Source organism: Oncorhynchus mykiss, chromosome 17 (assembly GCF_013265735.2).
Source record: "Oncorhynchus mykiss isolate Arlee chromosome 17, USDA_OmykA_1.1, whole genome shotgun sequence".
Classification (NCBI taxonomy): Eukaryota; Metazoa; Chordata; class Actinopteri; order Salmoniformes; family Salmonidae; genus Oncorhynchus; species Oncorhynchus mykiss.
Window position 1 is genome coordinate 56149166 of NC_048581.1, and position 18934 is coordinate 56168099.

At 41.7% G+C, this 18934-nt stretch overlaps 1 protein-coding gene across 1 annotated transcript in view; it reads right to left on the minus strand.

Moving 5' to 3' along the window:
* dnai1.2 (dynein, axonemal, intermediate chain 1, paralog 2) overlaps positions 1 to 18201 on the minus strand; it is a 36700-nt gene extending 18499 nt beyond the window's left edge. The window contains exons 1-17 of the mRNA XM_036950223.1: positions 18007 to 18201; positions 17388 to 17453; positions 15891 to 15986; positions 15584 to 15664; positions 13855 to 13981; positions 13696 to 13742; positions 13374 to 13529; positions 13191 to 13250; positions 12952 to 13077; positions 12698 to 12782; positions 12484 to 12601; positions 12267 to 12310; positions 11940 to 12187; positions 11684 to 11773; positions 9348 to 9435; positions 9176 to 9255; positions 5596 to 5744 (exon numbers count right to left, since the gene is read on the minus strand). Coding sequence (XP_036806118.1) covers positions 5596 to 5744; positions 9176 to 9255; positions 9348 to 9435; positions 11684 to 11773; positions 11940 to 12187; positions 12267 to 12310; positions 12484 to 12601; positions 12698 to 12782; positions 12952 to 13077; positions 13191 to 13250; positions 13374 to 13529; positions 13696 to 13742; positions 13855 to 13981; positions 15584 to 15664; positions 15891 to 15986; positions 17388 to 17453; positions 18007 to 18048 — 1703 coding nt within the window. The 5' untranslated portion in view covers positions 18049 to 18201. The remainder of the gene's footprint in view (positions 1 to 5595; positions 5745 to 9175; positions 9256 to 9347; positions 9436 to 11683; positions 11774 to 11939; positions 12188 to 12266; positions 12311 to 12483; positions 12602 to 12697; positions 12783 to 12951; positions 13078 to 13190; positions 13251 to 13373; positions 13530 to 13695; positions 13743 to 13854; positions 13982 to 15583; positions 15665 to 15890; positions 15987 to 17387; positions 17454 to 18006) is intronic.
* Between the last annotated feature and the right edge of the window lie 733 nt (positions 18202 to 18934).

Below are 18934 nucleotides of genomic sequence, written 5' to 3' on the forward strand. Positions count from 1 at the left end.
TAGCCCATACAAATGCATGAAATAACAGATTCACTGCATGGAACAACAGATAGTCCCCCCAAAAAAATCTAAAGGAAGTTTCTTCTGAAGTGTCTGTCCTATATATGAGGGATATCACAAAGATCAGGAACCAATATACAGTATAAATACAGTACCAGTCAAAAGTTTGGACACAACTACTCATTCAAAGGTTTTTCTTTATGTTTACTATATTATTATTTACTATATTTATGCTACATTGTAGAATAATAGTGAAGACATCAACACCATGAAATAACACATATGGAATCATGTTGTAACAAAGAAAGTGTTAAACAAATCAAAATATATTTTATATTTGAGATTCTTCAAAGTAGCCACCCTTTGCCTTGATGGCAGCTTTGCACAATCTTGGCATTCTCTCAACCAGCTTCACCTGGAATGTTTTTACAACAGTCTTGAAGGAGTTCCCACATATGCTGAGCACTTGTTGGCTGCTTTTCCTTCACTCTACGGTCCAACTCATCCCAAACCATCGAAATTGGGTTGAGGTCGGGTGACTGTGGAGGCCAAGCCATCTGAAGCAGCACTCTATCACTCTCCTTGGACAAATAGCCCTTACACAACCTGGTGTGTTTTGGGTCAATGTCCTGTTGAAAAACAAATGATAGTCTCACTAAGCACAAACCAGGCAGGATGGCGTATTGCTGAAAAATTCTGTGATAGCCATGCTGGTTAAGTGTGCCTCTAAATAAATCACTGACAGTGTCACCAGCAAAGCACCCCCACACCATCACACCTCCTTCTCCATGTTTCACGGAGGGAACCACACATGCGGAGATCATCTGTTCATCTACTCTGCGTCTCACAAAGACGCTGCGGTTGGAACCAAAAATCTCAAATTTGGAAAGGACAGATGTCCACCGGTCTAATATCCATTGCTCGTGTTTCTTGGCCCAAGCAAGTCTCTTCTTCTTATCGATGTCCTTTAGTAGTGGTTTCTTTGCAGCAATTCGACCATGAAGGCCTGATTCACGCAATCTCCTCTGAACAGTTGATGTTGAGATGTGTCTGTTACTTGAACTCTGTGAAGAACTTATTTGGGCTGCAATTTCTGAGGTGTGGTTAACTCTAATTAACTTATCCTCTGCAGCAGAGGTAATAATCGGTCTTCCTTTCCTGTGGCAGTCCTCATAAGAGCCAGTTTCATCATAGTGCTTGATGGTTTTTGCGACTGCACTTGAAGAAACTTTCAAAGTTCTTGACATTTTCCAGATTGACTGACCTTCATGCCTTACAGAAATGATGGACTGTCGTTTCTCTTTGCTTATTTGAGCTGTTCTTACCATAATATGGACTTGTTTTTTTACAAAATAGGGCTATTCCACCCCTACCGTGTCACAACACAACTGATTGGCTCATGGCGCCGTAAGAAGATGGCTGATGTTTTACGCGCTCCTAACCAACCGTGTTTTTTTGTTATTTTTTTTGCGTTGTTTGTAACTTATTTGTTCACTTATTCTGTACATAATGCTACCGTCTCTTACGACCGAAAATAACTTCTGGACATCAGATCAGCAATTACTCGCCACAAACTGGTAGAAGCGTTTTTTTCCTTTAATGAGTCCAACAAGCCCGACGTGAAAGACATACTGCTTTCCCGGGAACAGGCCCAAATCCCTGTTATTTGCGTGAAGATAAGAAGGAGAAAAAGAGGACGGAGGTCGGGCTGCCTTCTGAAAATTCATATGCGAACGAATAAACCCACACTGCTTGTAAACCCTTACAGACTACAAAGGGAAGCGCAGTCGAGAGCTGCCCAGTAACATGAACCTGCCAGACGAGCTAAATTACTTCTATGCTCGCTTCGAGGCAAATTACACTGAAACATGCATGAGAGCACCAGCTGTTCCGGACGACTGTGTGATCATGCTCTCCGCAGCCGATGTGAGTAAGACCTTTAAACAGGTCAAAATTCACAAGGCCGCAGGGCCAGACGGATTACCAGGACGTGTACTGCGAGCATGCGCTGACCAACTGGCAAGTGTTTTCACTAACATTTTCAACCTTTCCCTGTCCGAGTCTGTAATACCAACATGTTTTAAGAAGACCACCATGTCCCTATGGTAACCTGCCTAAATGACTACCGACCCATAGCACTCACGTCTGTAGACATGAAGTGCTTTGAAATGCTGGTCATGGCTCACATCAACACCATTATCCCAGAAACCCTAGACCCACTCCAATTTGCAAACCGTCCTAACAGATCCACAGATGATGCAATCTCTATTGCACTCCACACTGTCCTTTCCCACCTGGACAAAAGGAACACCTATGTGAGAATGCTATTCATTGACTACAGCTCAGAGTTCAACACCATAGTGCTCTCAAAGCTCATCAATATGCTAAGGACCCTGGGACCAAACACCTCCCTCTGCAACTGGATCCTGGACTTCCGGACGGGCCGCCCCCAGGTGGTAAGGGTAGGTAACAAAACAGCCACCACGCTGATACTCAACACAGGGGCCCCTCAGGGGTGTGTGCTCAGTCCCCTCCTGTACTCCCTGTTCACTCATGACTGTACAGCTAGGCATGACTCCAACATCATCATTAAATGTTCCAATGACACAACAGTGGTAGGCCTGATCACAGACAACAACGAGACAGCCTATAGGGAGTTCAGAGACCTGGCAGTGTGATGCCAAGACAACAACCTCTCCCTCAACGTGATCAAGACAAAGGAGATGATTGTGAACTACAGGAAAAGGAGGACCAAGCACACCCCCATTCTCATCGACGGGGCTGTAATGGAGCAGGTTGAAAGCTTCAAGTTCTTTGGTGTCCACATAACCAACAAACTAACATGGTCCAAGCACACCAAGACAGTCATGAAGAGGGCACGACAAAACCTATTCCCCCTCAGTAGACTGAAAAAATTTGGCAAGGGTCCACAGATCCTCAAAAGGTTCTACAGCTGCATCATCGAGAGTGGTTGCATCACTGCCTGGTATGTATGGCAACTGCTTGGGTTCCGGCCACAAGGCACTACAGAGGGTAGTGTGTACAGCCCAGTACAGCCAAGCTTCTTGCCATCCAGGACCTCTATACCAGGCGGTGTCAGAGGAAGGCCCTAAAAATTGTCAAAGACTACAGCCACCCTAGTTATAGACTGTTCTCTCTGCTATCGCACAGCAAGCGCCAAGTCTGGGGTCAAGAAGCTTCTAAACAGCTTCTTTCCCCAAGCCATAAGACTCCTGAACATCTAATCAAATGGCTACCCAGACTATTTGCATTGCACCCCCCCCCCCCCCACCCCCCACTGTTATTATCTATGCATAGTCACATTAATAACTCTACCTACATGTACATATTATCTCAATTACCACATTGACTGTACCGGTACCCCTGTATATAGTCTCGCTTTTGTTATTTTCCTGCTACTCTTTAATTACTTGTTCTTATACTTATTTTTTAAACTGCATTGTTGGTTAGGGCCTTTAAGTAAGCATTTCACTGTAAGATCTACACCTTTGGTATTTGGTGCATGTGACTAATACAATTTGAATTGATTTGATTTTAAACTCAATAACAAGACACACCTCTTAATTGAAATGCATTCCAGGTGACAACCTCATGAAGCTGGCTGAGAGAATGCCAAGAGTGTGCAAAGCTGTCATCAAAGCAAAGGGTGGCTACTTTGAAGAATCTCAAGTATAAAGTATATTTTGTTTTCTATAATGTAGAAAATAGTAAAAATAAATAAAAACCCTTGAATGAGTAGGTGTCCAAACTTTTGACTGGTACTGTATATCTGTATTCCCAGTCACGCGAAATCCATAGGTTAGGGCCTAATGAATTTATTTCAATTGGCTGATTTCCATTATGAACTGTAACTCAGTAAAATCTGTGAAATTGTTACATGTTGCGTTTATATTGTACACTGCTAAATTGCTAAACAGTTAATCACATGGCTATCCGGACTATTTTCATTGACCCCCTTTTATACGCTGCTACTACTCGCTGTTATTTATCTATGCATAGTCACTTTACCTCTACCTACAGTACATATTGTACTACCTCAATTACCTCGAGTAACCTGTACCCCCACACATTGACTCGGTACATGTACCCCCTGTACATAGCCTCGTTACTGTTATTCGTTTGTGTTACTTACTTTCGTTTTTTATTAACTTTTGGGTAAATATTTTCGTACTTAAAAAAAAAAAAATCTGCATTGTTGGTTAAGGGCTTGTAAGTAAGCATTTCACGGTAAGGTCTACACCTGCTGTATTCGGCGCATGTGAAAATGTATTTTTGGTTTGATTTGTTAAACATAGGCTATAGCATTTACTGTACACTGATACATGTGCTATGTGCATGTGTAAATACATTCTGGACATGCCAAACGTGGTCAACGTGCAAGATTAAAATCACTAGGCTATTGATAAGGCCTGAAAAAAATATTGCATTTGAGCCACGTACAGTACGTTCTTGCCATAAAGCCATGGAAGGTGATTCTTTCTAAATAGGATCGGGTCAGAAGCATGATGTCATAAATCACTCTTCTCATTCCATGGCACTGTGTGCACAAGTAGGCCTAAATGTCTTTACGTATAACATTTGCATGTCTACAAAATACAAGGCTCCTGTCAATTGTATCGTTGCCTACATGCGAGACTGATTCTCAAAAAAATTGCCCATTGATATGGCATTACCGGAGGACTGAATAGTTTGGAAGTGCGTGTCATTGGTAATCGAGCGAGGGGCGCTCTTTGAAAATGGGGATGGATGGCTACTTGAACAAGTGAAATGCAGGTATGTGAATTGTGAACAATGAAAAAGCATGAGGGCAAAAACCTCCAAAATATTCCAAAGCACTCAGCAGACCATTTAAAACCCCTTTATTCATATACTACTTCTGGCTCATGGCCAGGATACAAAGACAAACCTATGTGATGCTGCTAAACCACCCTTGATTAAGGGGAGGGTAGGCTATGCTTGTTTTTTAATCAAATGAAACTAAATGGGGGGAAACCAATAGTTTTTTATGTTCATAAGAACGAGAATCACCATGTGCACTGCACGTCATGGCTGGCTAGGCTGCACATCCGCTCTCAAAAACCATGCGTTACCTTTAAGACCTGCTTTATGTGGGTCTTAAAACTTCTAATTAGCGCATTATGACATTTTCTATTTTGTGCTTGTTTTTAAGGACAGGCCTCAGATATTGCCACCCCTCCCACTTCAGCGCAATCGAGCTGATGTTAGACAGGTAAACTGCCGAACCTGACGTTGGAGATGGAAAATGCCAGACCGCCAGTTTTTACATCATCAAATTGGAAACTATCTTGTGCCTCCTTTGTGGCAGACAAAAATAGAGCCCCCAGGGTTCAAATGGATGTTTTTGAGGTGCCATTTTAAAACCAGAATTATAGCCTGACATAGATTTGGAACAGCGAGACCTTTTTGAATTTAGCTACTCCTCTAATCTAAGGTGGCCAATGGGAAAATAAATATCAGAGACAGCATAGTTTGATTCGGGTCACAATAGTGTGATGGTGAGTAGACTTACTTGATGGTGGGCGGGCACAATAGTGTGATGGTGAGTAGACTTACTTGATGGTGTGGTCCCAGATCTTGACGGTCCAATCAGAGCTGCAGGATATAAAGACCTTGGTGTGGAAGTGGTTCCACTTAACTGCGTCCACTGCCATGTTATGGGCATTGTAGGTCTCCAGGAACTGGCTGGAGTAAGCCTTGGAGCACTGGAAATGACACAGCAATAATATGGAGTCAGTCCTCACATTCACCCATAAACCACTCCAGATAGACAATGTACTGTAGCTGTGAACCAAACTTGCTCTCTACTATTATTGCAAGCTACATAATTTGCACGGTGACAGAATGATAGGAGTGAAAGCACAGAGAAAGTATCAGAGTTAAATGAAAGAGATAAATCAAAATGCCAAAACTGGTTGAATCAACGTTGTTCCCACGTCATTTCAACAAAGAAATTCATTATTAGGAGGTTTAATCAACGTGGGAAAACAGATTGGATTTGCAAAAAAGTCACCAACGTAAGGGAATTTCTTTAAAAACAACTCAATCCAATGTCATGGTGACATGTTTTGTTGATTTCGTGTTAGTTGACAACTCAACCAAATGTACATAACAATAGACGTTGAACTGATGTCTGTGCCCAGTGGGGTTTTTATATAAGGGGATATGTAGTGAATAAATCACAGCAGAGATATTACATTTGTCCCAAGAGCTCCCGGAGGTGGCTGTTTTCCAACAAGAGGTGACAGATTGGAACTGATATCACACGCATAGCTGTGTGTGTGGGTGTGTATTTGTGCGAGTTTGCATGAATCAAAAAATGTCACAGACAAGGAGCTAGCTAGAGCTAACAAGGAGGAGACAAGGAGCTAGCTATAATTAATCCTATCTATGAATAAATAAATAAAATAATAATATAAATGATACAAATAACTTTTTAAAATCATTCAAATGACTAAACCAGAGAGCATGATTTATCCACAGAGGGTCATTAGCTTCTTTTAAGAAATGCCTGTGGATTGTTTTAAATCACAAGCACATAGCTGTTTGTTGAGTGCGGCTGTCAGTGAAACGCATCTAAAATAGTCCTAGGGCTATATCGCAACATTTCAAAATACAATTGTGGGACAAACACTAAAGAGAAAAGAGAGTAAAAACTATAATCTGTCTTTAGTTACAAAAATTCTCAATTCTTAAATTGAACAAAACATTATTGCCCATCGTATTAGCACTAGTGGAGAACATATTCCCTGTCTTTATCATTCGTTCTGTGAGTCAGTGCCACTGGAAAGTCATTTTAGGATAATATAATTTCCTCCTCCAGGCTAGATGGACGTCATATTGTACAATATGTGTCTCACCTTTTCATAGGCCTAGATTAGATGGTTGCATTCAAGACAAGGTTGTTTTTATTGCTGTCAGTTTGTCATCAGAGCAGGCTACCCTGTCATTTTTGTTAAAGATTAGGATTCTGCTAATATCCTTATCCTAATCCTTAGCTAGGGCTGAGCTCTGAATCTGTGCAAAGGAGAAAAAAAGCATTGTTCAGAACCTAATTATTTTGCAAATATTGAGTTATATTATAATCCTAATTTATGACTATTCAATCTTCTCATCACATTTGAAATAGTAGGCTATTTTACATTAGTCTGCAAATGGGATAATAGATGCATGCTTTATCTTAAAGGTTATTTTTTGGGGGGAGGGGTGAAAAGATAGTTTCCCCAACCTTGAAACTCCTGTGCCACCTATGATCTTTTCTCTCAATTTTATCCTGATATGGAGCACACGATCATGAGCCTGATGAACGTCTTAGCATCTTCTACAACAGTGGTTCCCGAACTGTGGGGCGGGGCACGGCTTTCAACTTACTCTTGAAAGTTGTAATAGTAGAATGCACTAGTATAATTCTCTTGTCATGTCAGCCATTGCATACCTTAAGAGAGCTATTTACAACTTGCCAGAAATGTCCAGATCAACTTGCCCATGTAAGCTAATGTTTTTTTAGCTAGGCTTTTTTGACCATAGATTTTGTTGTAATGTTTCAGTCACTCAAATATCACATGAATACACATTAGACATGGCAAAATGTATAGAATTGCAAGAAAATTTGCTTTGAAACTGAAAATTCTCTGCACCTCATGACATAATGTGTAGAATTGCAGGAAATAAGCTTTAAAACCTTCTAAATTTGTTTACAGTGCTTATGCCCATAGAGATAAACATGGCGGGATGTTCCCCAATGCTGGAAGGGGGGCCTGAGAGAAAACGTTTGGGAACCCCTGTTGTACAACATAAAAGGCCTTCATTACAATGTAATGTACAGAGTTTTCAAAAACCCTTAATGTAGGCATATTAAACACTAAATACTGTAGGTTTATTGTGACTTAGACCACAGTGCGTGTGTGTGATGAAACTATCTCCCACCCGATGTTGCAAAACCGCCACAACAACGAGACACTGAAGAGAAACTAATGAGCTTGCACAGTCAGGAAGATCTGGAAAATCAGAATGGGCCTTTTGATGACACTGCTACAGCGAGCTCGCAATCAGCCAAAACTCTTCATTAGCATATGCGCTTACCGAACCATAACATTGCAGGGAGCTAGCTAGCTAACACAGTGGGCTAATGCTCACAATTAGCATAGCCTTTAGAGAGAGTAGACTGAGCTGCCTGTCACTTGAGGCTCTGCGTGGCAGTGGCAGTTCTGTAAGGGGCTTCTAAAAGGCGTTTGTCTGTGTGTGTGAGATTGAGTCAATCTGTCTCAAAGCTGTAGCTGAGAGCAATGGAACCTTATTGAATCCGTCATCCCGTCTAGATTGAGGAAAAAAAAGATCCCCTGTAGAACTCTGCTTCAGTGTGTGTGTGTTCAGAACCTCACAGTAGCGTGTCTCTTTGCACCACTGCTGGATAGACACTTGTGTGAGAAGGCCAAATGAGGATGGACGCCAGCCAAAAACTACAGCTGTCTGCTGTTAATGAGCAAATCTGGGAGAGGTTTGGAGGGTCTGCCCTCATTTTGGCTCTCATTAAATGCTTAGCACCGCGTGAGAGGGCCTCCCAGAGCGCCAGCCTAGACTGACAAGCCTATCCTAGACTAACAATCCTAGCATAGACTGACAAATCTCTGACAAATACGGGGAAAAAATATATATATTTTGAAACCGTGTTTAAATTATGCCAATCACCGTGACTACTCCTCTTCTTAAATTTAGCATTTGAAAAAGGCTTCCCTCTGAGCCCCCGAAAAACCACTAAACAAGTTGTAGGGCTGCACCGTTGAGAGCGGAGATAGAGGTAAAGCACCACTTCAGAGTGGTGCTTTACAGCCCGCTGGAAAGAGGCTGTGCCAAGCCCAAAGCCTAGTGCTAATGAGAGAACTTCCTCACTCTCTGAGAGACAAGGAGAAGGCATTGCTTCTGTGGCCCAGCAGGATATCACACACCACACTACAAACACAACAGAACAAGACTCCATTTGATTCCTCAGACGAGCAACTAGCAGACGGTCAGGACACCCAAGACAATTCATATCTCATTAAGTTGCCATAAAATAAGTAAACATTTTGGAGTGGCTGAACACAGCAATAGTCAGTGGGGATACATGACTGGGGACCATGTTTTAATGTCTGCTCACCTTGTGAATCTTGCCCTCCTCCGTGCCAACCAGGAAGAGGTAGTCAATCTGTTTGTGGAAGTCGAAGGATGTTCCACAAGCTGTGGGACGACAAACATTGTCAAATATTTAAATGATCCTAACAGGTATCAAACAGTGTTGAAATGATGCGTCAGTTGATGACAGGTCTTACCCATGATGGGAAGTTGCACGCCTTCTGGTCCTTCTGACACAGCTCCCGCCAACGACAGCTTGATGATGTCTGTGAAGACCAGCTCATTCTGCAACCATTCAAACCCACATCAAAACTACTGTGAGAACAAATTAATACACAAAAATACTCTTACATTACCAGTCAAAAGTTTGGACACACCTACTCATTCAAGGGTTTTTCTTTCTTTTTTCTTTTTTCTACATTGTAGAATAATAGTGAAGACATCAGAACTATGAAATAACACATATGGAATCACGTAGTAACCAAAAAAGTGTTAAACAAATCTAAATATATTTTATATTTGAGATTCTTCAAAGTAGCTAACCTTTGCCTTGATGACAGCTTTGCACACTATTGGCATTCTCTCAACCAGCTTCATAAGGTAGTCACCTGGAATGCATTTCAATGAACAGGTATGCCTTGAAAAAGTTAATTTGTGTAATTTCTTTCCTTCTTAATGTGTTTGAGCCAATCAGTTTCGTTGTGACAAGGTAGGGGTGGTATACAGAAGATAGTCCTGTTTGGTAAAAGACCAAGTCCATATTATGGCAAGAACAGCTAAAATTACTTTAAGACATGAAGGTTAGTCACTCCGGAAAATGCCAAGAACTTTGAACGTTTCTTCAAGTGCAGTCGTATAAACCATCAAACGCTATGGTGAAACTGGCTCCCATGAGGACCGCCACAGGAAAGGAAGACCCAGAGTTACCTCTGCTGCAGAGGATAAGTTAATTTAGAGTTAACCGCAGCTCAGAAATTGCAGCCTAAATAAATTATTCACAGAGTTCAAGTAACAGGCACATCTCAACATCAACTGTTCAGAGGAGACTGCGTGCATCAGTACTTCATGGTCGAATTGCTGCAAAAAAAAACACTACTAAAGGACACAGATAAGAAGAAGAGACTTGCTTGGGCCAAGAAACACAAGCAATGGACATTAGACCTCTGGAAATCTGTCCTTCGGTCTGATTTTTGGTTCCAACCGCAGAGTCTTTGTGAGACGCAGAGTAGATGAATGGATGATCTCCGCATGTGTGGTTCCAACCATGAAGCATGGAGGTGTGATGGTGTGGGGGTGCTTTGCTGGTGACACTGTCTGTGATTGATTTAGAATTCAAGGCACACAACCAGCATGTCTACCACAGCATTCTGCAGCAATACGCCATCCCATCTGGTTTGCGCTTAGTGGGCCTATGATTTGTTTTTCAACAGGACAATGACCCAACATTCCAGCAGGCTGTGTACGGGCTATTTTACCAAGCAGGAGAGTCATGGAGTGCTGCATAAGATGACCTGGCCTTCACAATCACCCGACCTCAACCCAATTGAGATGGTTTGGGATGATTTGGACAGCAGAGTGATGGAAAAGCAGCCAACAAGTGCTCAGCATAGGGTGGCTACTTTGAAGAATATAAAATATATTTGGATTTGTTTAACACTTTTTGGGTTACTACATGATTCCATATGTGTTATTTCATCGTTTGATGTCTTCACTATTATTCTACAACGTAGAAATAAAGAAAAGAAAGAAAGAACATAAAGAAAAACCCTTGAATGAGTAGGTGTGTCCAAACGTTTGACTGGTACACACACACATGAACATTCACGTACTGTACTTATTAACACATATTTAATGTTTTTAAAGCTGCAGCTGGCCCAGAACAGAGAGGCACGTCTTGCTCTTCATTGTAATCAGAGGGCTGATATAAATACTATGCATGCCAGTCTCTCTTGGTTAAAAGTTGAGGAGAGACTGACTGCATCACGTCTTATTTTTCTAAGAAAAATGAATGTGTTGAAAATCCCAAATTGTTTGCAGAGACAACTTACACACAGCTCTGACACACACACTTACCCCACTAGACATGCCACCAGAGGTCTTTTCACAGTCCCCAAATCCAGAACAAATTCAAGAAAGCGTACAGTATTATATAGAGCCATTATTGCATGGAACTCCATTCCATCTCATATTGCTCAAATAAACAGCAAACCTGGTTTTAAAAAACAGATAAAGCAACACCTCACGGCACAACGCCTCTCCCCTATTTGACCTAGAGAGTTTGTGTGTATGTATTTATATGTAGGCTACGTGTGCCTTTTGTAATATATATATATATTTGTTTATGTAGTTCTGACCTTGAGCTGTTGTCTATTAATGTTCTGTATTATGTCATGTTTCATGTCTTGTGGAAGAGTAGCTGCTGCTTTTGCAACAGCTAATGGGGATCCCAATACAAAATATGCACAAATGCTCACGAGCAGACATGCATATATTAACACACATACTGAGGAAAGTGAATGTGTTTCTCGAGCACCTTGACAAGAGTCCATGACACCACACGGCCATCAGATGACACAGAGAAGAAGTTGTGATTGTTGTCCATGTCGTCCTTCTGCCACTTCACCTGAAAAAGAAATGTCACAAACATAATTTGGCACAATGACCCAAAAAAAACACAAATCCGAGACAGTGATTTGCAGACAAACAGACAGCCAGACAGACAAGTCTTGGAACATCATGCGTCAGTGAGTGTTATCCAAAATACAGAACATGCACAAACTAACACAAACCTGCCACACAGGGTCGGTGTGCTTGCCAGACTTGGCGGTGCTCTTATAGATGGGCTGCAGCGTCTCTTCTTTGAGGTTGTAGACGGCCACGCAGCCGTCGTAGAAGCCCACGGCCACCAGGTAGGGCAGGTGCTTGTGGATGTCCAGGCACAGGATGCCCGACGTCGTGGGGTAGATATACTCAGGGAAAGTGGAGTTTTTCAGGGAGTAGAACACCAGCATGCCCCGCCCCTGCTTGGTGAAGTCATCTGGGGGGAAGAGCGGGTCAAGATAGCTCAGAGAAAGAAGTAAAAAATGGTACAGGTTTGGTATACCTTGTGTACTTACATGATCCAAGGCCGACGGCAAACAAATCTTTGTAGCTTTCATTCCTGTGGAGGAACAGAGAAACTATAATTCTTTCATGCATTTCCCCAAAAATATTAGGAAGATTTCAAGTTTTCCCAGTGGTCCAACTACTGTCTATAAGCCACACACCTATCAGAACTGTTTAATTTATAGGAAAGCCGCATTGTCGATGTTGTTGTAATGTGAGAAGACTGACCAGCAGAGGGCAGTGACAGACAGCCTCTTGGCTTTGTCGTACTGAAACTTCCAGAGGGGGAGAAGGGTGCCCTCCTGCTCCCGGTACTCATCAGAAGCATCCTCAAAGTACTTAAAATCTAAAAGAGGGAAGTGACATCTCATATCATGTCATCATGCAGGGACTATCAGGAGGTTTTGTATCAAGGTAAAATAACATGGAAAGAAGGACTTACCTTGTGCAATGTCGTCAAACGTGTTTTGGTTCACCATCCGCTCGATGATCTTGGCCACCTTGGCCACTTTGGTGATGTCATCACTCTGAGGGGGAAACAGGGGGAAAGTTTTCAGTTCTCTACCTTCAATGGGATCAACAATGTCTGCGTGTTGTTGAGGGCCCAATTTATCTAAGTGTTATCTCCAATTGATTGGCTTGACGTCATAGTTTATTTTTCATGTCAAAGTGAATAGCTGTTGACTTGAGATTTACCTGGGTCTCCACCAGCATCATCTTCTTCTTGCCTTTGTCGTCGTCCTTCTTGGGGACGGCTTTCGCCTTCTCCTTGTTCTTCTCCTGCTTCTGCAGCACCTCCAAATACACGTCATAGATCTCCCACTGCAGTAGGAGAAGGAGGAGGTTACCCTGTTGTATCACTAGCCTTCATAAAGTTCATGTTGAGGAGCAGCAAACAATGAGAATCATCAAACTCAAAATGATGTATTTCTCACCTGATTGGCAGTAGCTGAGAAGTTTGCACGAGGAGGGGGCTCTGTCTGACATCCCCTTTCCTGAGAAGGAGTTCGGAGAATTATTGTCTTGACAATCTTCGCAAGACAGATTTGCCCTTCTACAATATTATAGGCAATGTATGCTTCCTGCAACATGGTCTGCCTTGGCCCTAACCTACCTACCCTGAGTGGGTTGTTGAGAGTTTGGGAGGCCCTCTCACTGAAGTTGAACTGGTTGGTGATTTTCTGCTCCTTCTTGCCAGCCTTGGACTCCACACTGTCAGCTCTCTCCTCTCCCCCGCCCTCCTCCACATCCCCTGCATCCTCCCCACCTGCAGCCTGAGCCAGAAGAAAGAACCAGAGAACACTTTTCACTATCTTGTCTCCGACTCTTGTGTGGGTTTGGCATGCGTTGATTGGAAGTCACTTAAGAGTCACTCAAATTACTGAATGTAGGCTATTTCACAAACTTCTTGGTATGTTAATAACTTAAGTGCTTTCCTACCGGAGTCTCAGGCTTTTCAGCTACAGCGGTCTCAACTGTGGCTTTTTCTGGAATAATAATCAACATCTCATGTTACCATCAAAGTTATTTAAAATGTTTGCTCTTGTAAAAGGCAGCATATTTGATCACACAAAAATTCCAGAAGCCCTGGCTATCTACCCTCAGGGAGGCCCTGTTTGGCCCTCTGTCTGCGTGCCTCATCTGAGTCCTGGTGCAACAGGTTACCCTCCAGCACAAAGTGGACAGCCAGCTGATCCACACTGCTGATTGGCTTGTAAGAACGTTCCTGAGAGAAGACACATGTATCTGCATTGGATAATGCTTATGTACAGTGCCTTGCGAAAGTATTCGGCCCCCTTGAACTTTGCGACCTTTTGCCACATTTCAGGCTTCAAACATAAAGATATAAAACTGTACTTTTTTGTGAAGAATCAACAACAAGTGGGACACAATCATGAAGTGGAACGACATTTATTGGATATTTCAAACTTTTTTAACAAATCAAAAACTGAAAAATTGGGTGTGCAAAATTATTCAGCCCCCTTAAGTTAATACTTTGTAGCGCCACCTTTTGCTGCGATTACAGCTGTAAGTCGCTTGGGGTATGTCTCTATTATTTTTGAACCATTCCATTGTAGATTTTGCTTTATGTTTTGGATCATTGTCTTGTTGGAAGACAAATCTCCGTCCCAGTCTCAGGTCTTTTGCAGACTCCATCAGGTTTTCTTCCAGAATGGTCCTGTATTTGGCTCCATCCATCTTCCCATCAATTTTAACCATCTTCCCTGTCCCTGCTGAAGAAAAGCAGGCCCAAACCATGATGCTGCCACCACCATGTTTGACAGTGGGGATGGTGTGTTCAGCTGTGTTGCTTTTACGCCAAACATAACGTTTTGCATTGTTGCCAAAAAGTTCAATTCTGACCAGAGCACCTTCTTCCACATGTTTGGTGTGTCTCCCAGGTGGCTTGTGGCAAACTTTAAACGACACTTTTTATGGATATCTTTAAGAAATGGCTTTCTTCTTGCCACTCTTCCATAAAGGCCAGATTTGTGCAATATACAACTGATTGTTGTCCTATGGACAGAGTCTCCCACCTCAGCTGTAAATCTCTGCAGTTCATCCAGAGTGATCATGGGCCTCTTGGCTGCATCTCTGATCAGTCTTCTCCTTGTATGAGCTGAAAGTTTAGAGGGACGGCTAGGTCTTGGTAGATTTGCAGTGGTCTGATACTCCTTCCATTTCAATATTATCGCTTGCACAGTGCTCCTTGGGATGTTTAAAGCTTGGGAAATCTTTTTGTATCCAAATCCGGCTTTATACTTCTTCACAACAGTATCTCGGACCTGCCTGGTGTGTTCCTTGTTCTTCATGATGCTCTCTGCGCTTTTAACGGACCTCTGAGACTATCACAGTGCAGGTGCATTTATACGGAGACTTGATTACACACAGGTGGATTGTATTTATCATCATTAGTCATTTAGGTCAACATTGGATCATTCAGAGATCCTCACTGAACTTCTGGAGAGAGTTTGCTGCACTGAAAGTAAAGGGGCTGAATAATTTTGCACGTTTTTGATTTGTTAAAAAAGTTTGAAATATCCAATAAATGTCATTCCACTTCATGATTGTGTCCCACTTGTTGTTGATTCTTCACAAAAAAATACAGTTTTATATCTTTATGTTTGAAGCCTGAAATGTGGCAAAAGGTCGCAAAGTTCAAGGGGGCCGAATACTTTCGCAAGGCACTGTATATCCATCATACAAGGTATCTTGAAAATCTTGTTTGTTTACATTAATATCCATTACATGATGGATCCAATAGGGAAGAAGAGAGAAGTTGTTCCTAAAATCATGGATTAGACTGGAGGTTACTGTAATACTTTACCTTGAAGCTGTAGCGGACGATATTCTGAGGGGCATGTGGGTTGTTAGCAGTCAGGATCCTGGTGAATTCCTCTTTTAACTCCTGGTTAAGTGACAAAAAGATACAGTACATCAAACAACTTCTAAACATGACATACAACTGGTAAATGAATGAGCCAGAACCTTAAAGTCTTATGAAGAAGAAGTTACTTATACAGTATCTGTGGTCAGAACTATTCTGTGTGTCCTTTATGACTCAATTACAGTCTAGCTCTGTTTGGTGCCATGTCAGGAATCCAGACACCACAGTCCAGCTACAGTAAACTCACAGCCTCAGTGAGATCCAGCTGGTCAAGTGGCTTGATCAGAGTCTTCCCTTGCATCCACTCATCTCCTTCACCCATCTCTGTTCCATCCTCCTCATCCTGACCAAAAAAACATGACCAAACGGACATAAGCAACATGTTTGTCTGACTAAAAAAAGTTGACATAGGCTATATTGCTTGCCTAATGCTAACGATGTGATCATGTGGATACAGGGCTCTGAATGAACTTCTTCATTGGTAGCACTGGTGCTTTAGAAATGAGTGTCTTTGATCTATTTTCCTATCTTTCAGTGCCATCTAAAAGTTATGGCTCGACATGTTTGTTTCTTATCAAACAAATAGTGAGCAGCCCGCAAGAAGTCTAGTTTATAACGTTGGAAATATTATAAATGTTTTATTATTATAAAATGTGACCTGCAAAGCCGCGATAGAAAGAAACATTTTAGCTTCAGTAAATGAGTCATAACTTTCGATAGGTTTGGGCTAGAGAGGAGCAGTTTACTTCATCGTAAAGGCGCAACTATGGTCACAAAGCGGAACAGACTTACCCGTGGTCATGGTTCTAACAGGTGAAGTGCAAAGGGAAAGGTGCATTATGTGAGGAGCAAACTGAAGTGAAGAGAAAATTTAGCAACTCTTGGAGGACAGTGGAAGTTGTTAAAAGTGCATCTTTATTGATAACATAAAAAATGCACTCAGTCTATGTATTTATCAGGTTTTAAAGGTCATGAACTGTCAAAATCACGTTTTTCATGAAATGTGATTATATTTGAAGGAAACCAGATCAAAGTATGATGACCAAAGTATGAACAATGACTGTTGCTTCAACACTGATTAAGTTTGATTATAAAGTTACTGGTGCCCTCCCCCATGTCAAACACGTGGATTCATTACTAAGTGGACAAGGTGACATCATCTTAACTCTCATTTGAATACACCAATGGTAACATGATATTCTCTTACCTAATTTAAATATGTATCGGCTTGTAACCAACATCAGATAAGGTGTGTTTGCAGAGGGGCGTGGTTTTTATAGCGAGATGGCTCCTCTATTGGTGCTAACAATTTACTGTAGGCAAATGTCAGCATATATCATTACAAGTTTACCCTATTAATCTAAAACAAAGATACTTATATGTTTCCCCTTTGTGTCTACTGTTAGCTAGTTACTGGCTAGCTAGGTCTACAGCCAGCATGGAACAAAAGTGGGAAAGGTTTGTTCAAAACTCATTCGTCAGTGCCTCTGTGAACCGCATCATAAGAGAAATGCCAAACTGGAGATGAAAAAAAAAGACTGTTCAGGACAGAAAAGAGACATGATGGAGGGTTGTATATACAGTAAGCGCCAAAAGTATTGCAATAGTGACACATTTTTTGTTGTTTTGGCTCTGTGCTCCAGCACTTTGGATTTGAAATTATGCAATAACTATGAGGTTAAAGTATTCAGACCCCTTCCCCTTTTCCACATTCAATTTGTGTATAGTTATAATAGCCACCTACCTTTTTCTTGCTGGCAGCTTTTGCAGTCTTTGCTGTGGGTGCCTTCTGGGACTGAGTGTTTGACCCCTATACAAAACAGACATATTTCAGAACTTTGTTTCATGATCCACTAGGGCTGCATCTCAATATTCTACAGTCAGTCAGTGGCTTCTTCTGCTGGTCTTCTCTCCTTTATCTGCAATTTTCTGAAAAGAACAGAGTAGACCATAGCAACCAGACATTTGCATCTCAGAGTTCTCCCCAAAGAATGAAAGAGGGCTGCTGCTTAACCTTGTGGACTGGTTGTGCCATTTAAGGCACATTTCTGCTTTTGATTGCAGAAAACGTCAGTTACAGCCGTACTCAGCAGCATCACCTTGGGAGGACCCTGTCAGCTGTTTACTAGCAACTTTAGTTTCTTCACCTCAATGCAGATAAGGAGAAGGAACAAATAATGGAAGCCACTGTAAACCGTTGAGATGCAGCCCTTAATCAGCAAATCAGTCACTTAGTGCTACTTGATAGCAACGTAGTTACAATGTATATTACTGTACAATCATGCATTCAGGAATAGCGAACTTATTAGCTAAAACATTAGCTAACGAAATCTAATGTTAGCGTTATAAAACGTTAACGTTACCTGCTTGGATTTCACAGTTCCTGTCTTGTGAACTACAGGCATTGTGTCCAAGAGATAACACACTATTGATAAGAAATACCCTTTTATTGTATAGATAACGAGCGCTATACAACAATTTTTTAAATAGAGAGATGAAAAGTTTTCAAACTGTAACTCCACTCCAGCTGCTGCAAGTGTTTATCAGTTGCCGTGCCAACGAACATGTCCAGTCTGGGTCTTGTGGAGCACGAGCGCCTCCAGCTGTCCTTTGGATGTCAATGGTAGTGATATTCCAAATGCAGCCTACATTTTGTTGATGAAGTCTACAAGGACGGAGGGCCATTTTCAAGCCTTTTGCATGCACTCCAAGAGTAAAATATATATGAATATGTATGTACACTTTAGCCAAATACATTTAAATTCAGTTGTTCACAATTTCTGATTTATTTCAGCTTTTATTTCATCACATTCCCAGTGGGTCAGAAGTTTACATACACTCAATGGCTTAAGTACAGACCAAATGGCTTAAGGACAACAAAGTCAAGCTATTGGAGAGGCCATCACAAAGCCCTAACCTCAAGCCTGTAGAAAATTTGTGGGCAGAACGGAAAAAGCGTGTGCAAGCAAAGAGGCCTACAAACCTGACTCCGTTACACCAGCTCAGTCAAGAGGAATTGGCCAAAATCCACTTAACTTATTGTGGGAAGCTTGTGGAAGGCTACCTGAAACGTTTGACCCAAGTTAAACATTTTACAGGCAATGTTACCAAATACTAATTGAGTGTATGAAAACTTCTGACCCACTGGGAATGTGATGAAAGGAATATCAGCTGAAATAAATCATTCTCTCTACTGTTATTCTGACATTTCACTTTCTTAAAATAAAGTGGTGATCCTAACTGACCTAAGACAGGGAATTTTTACTTGGATTAAATGTCAGGAATTGTGAA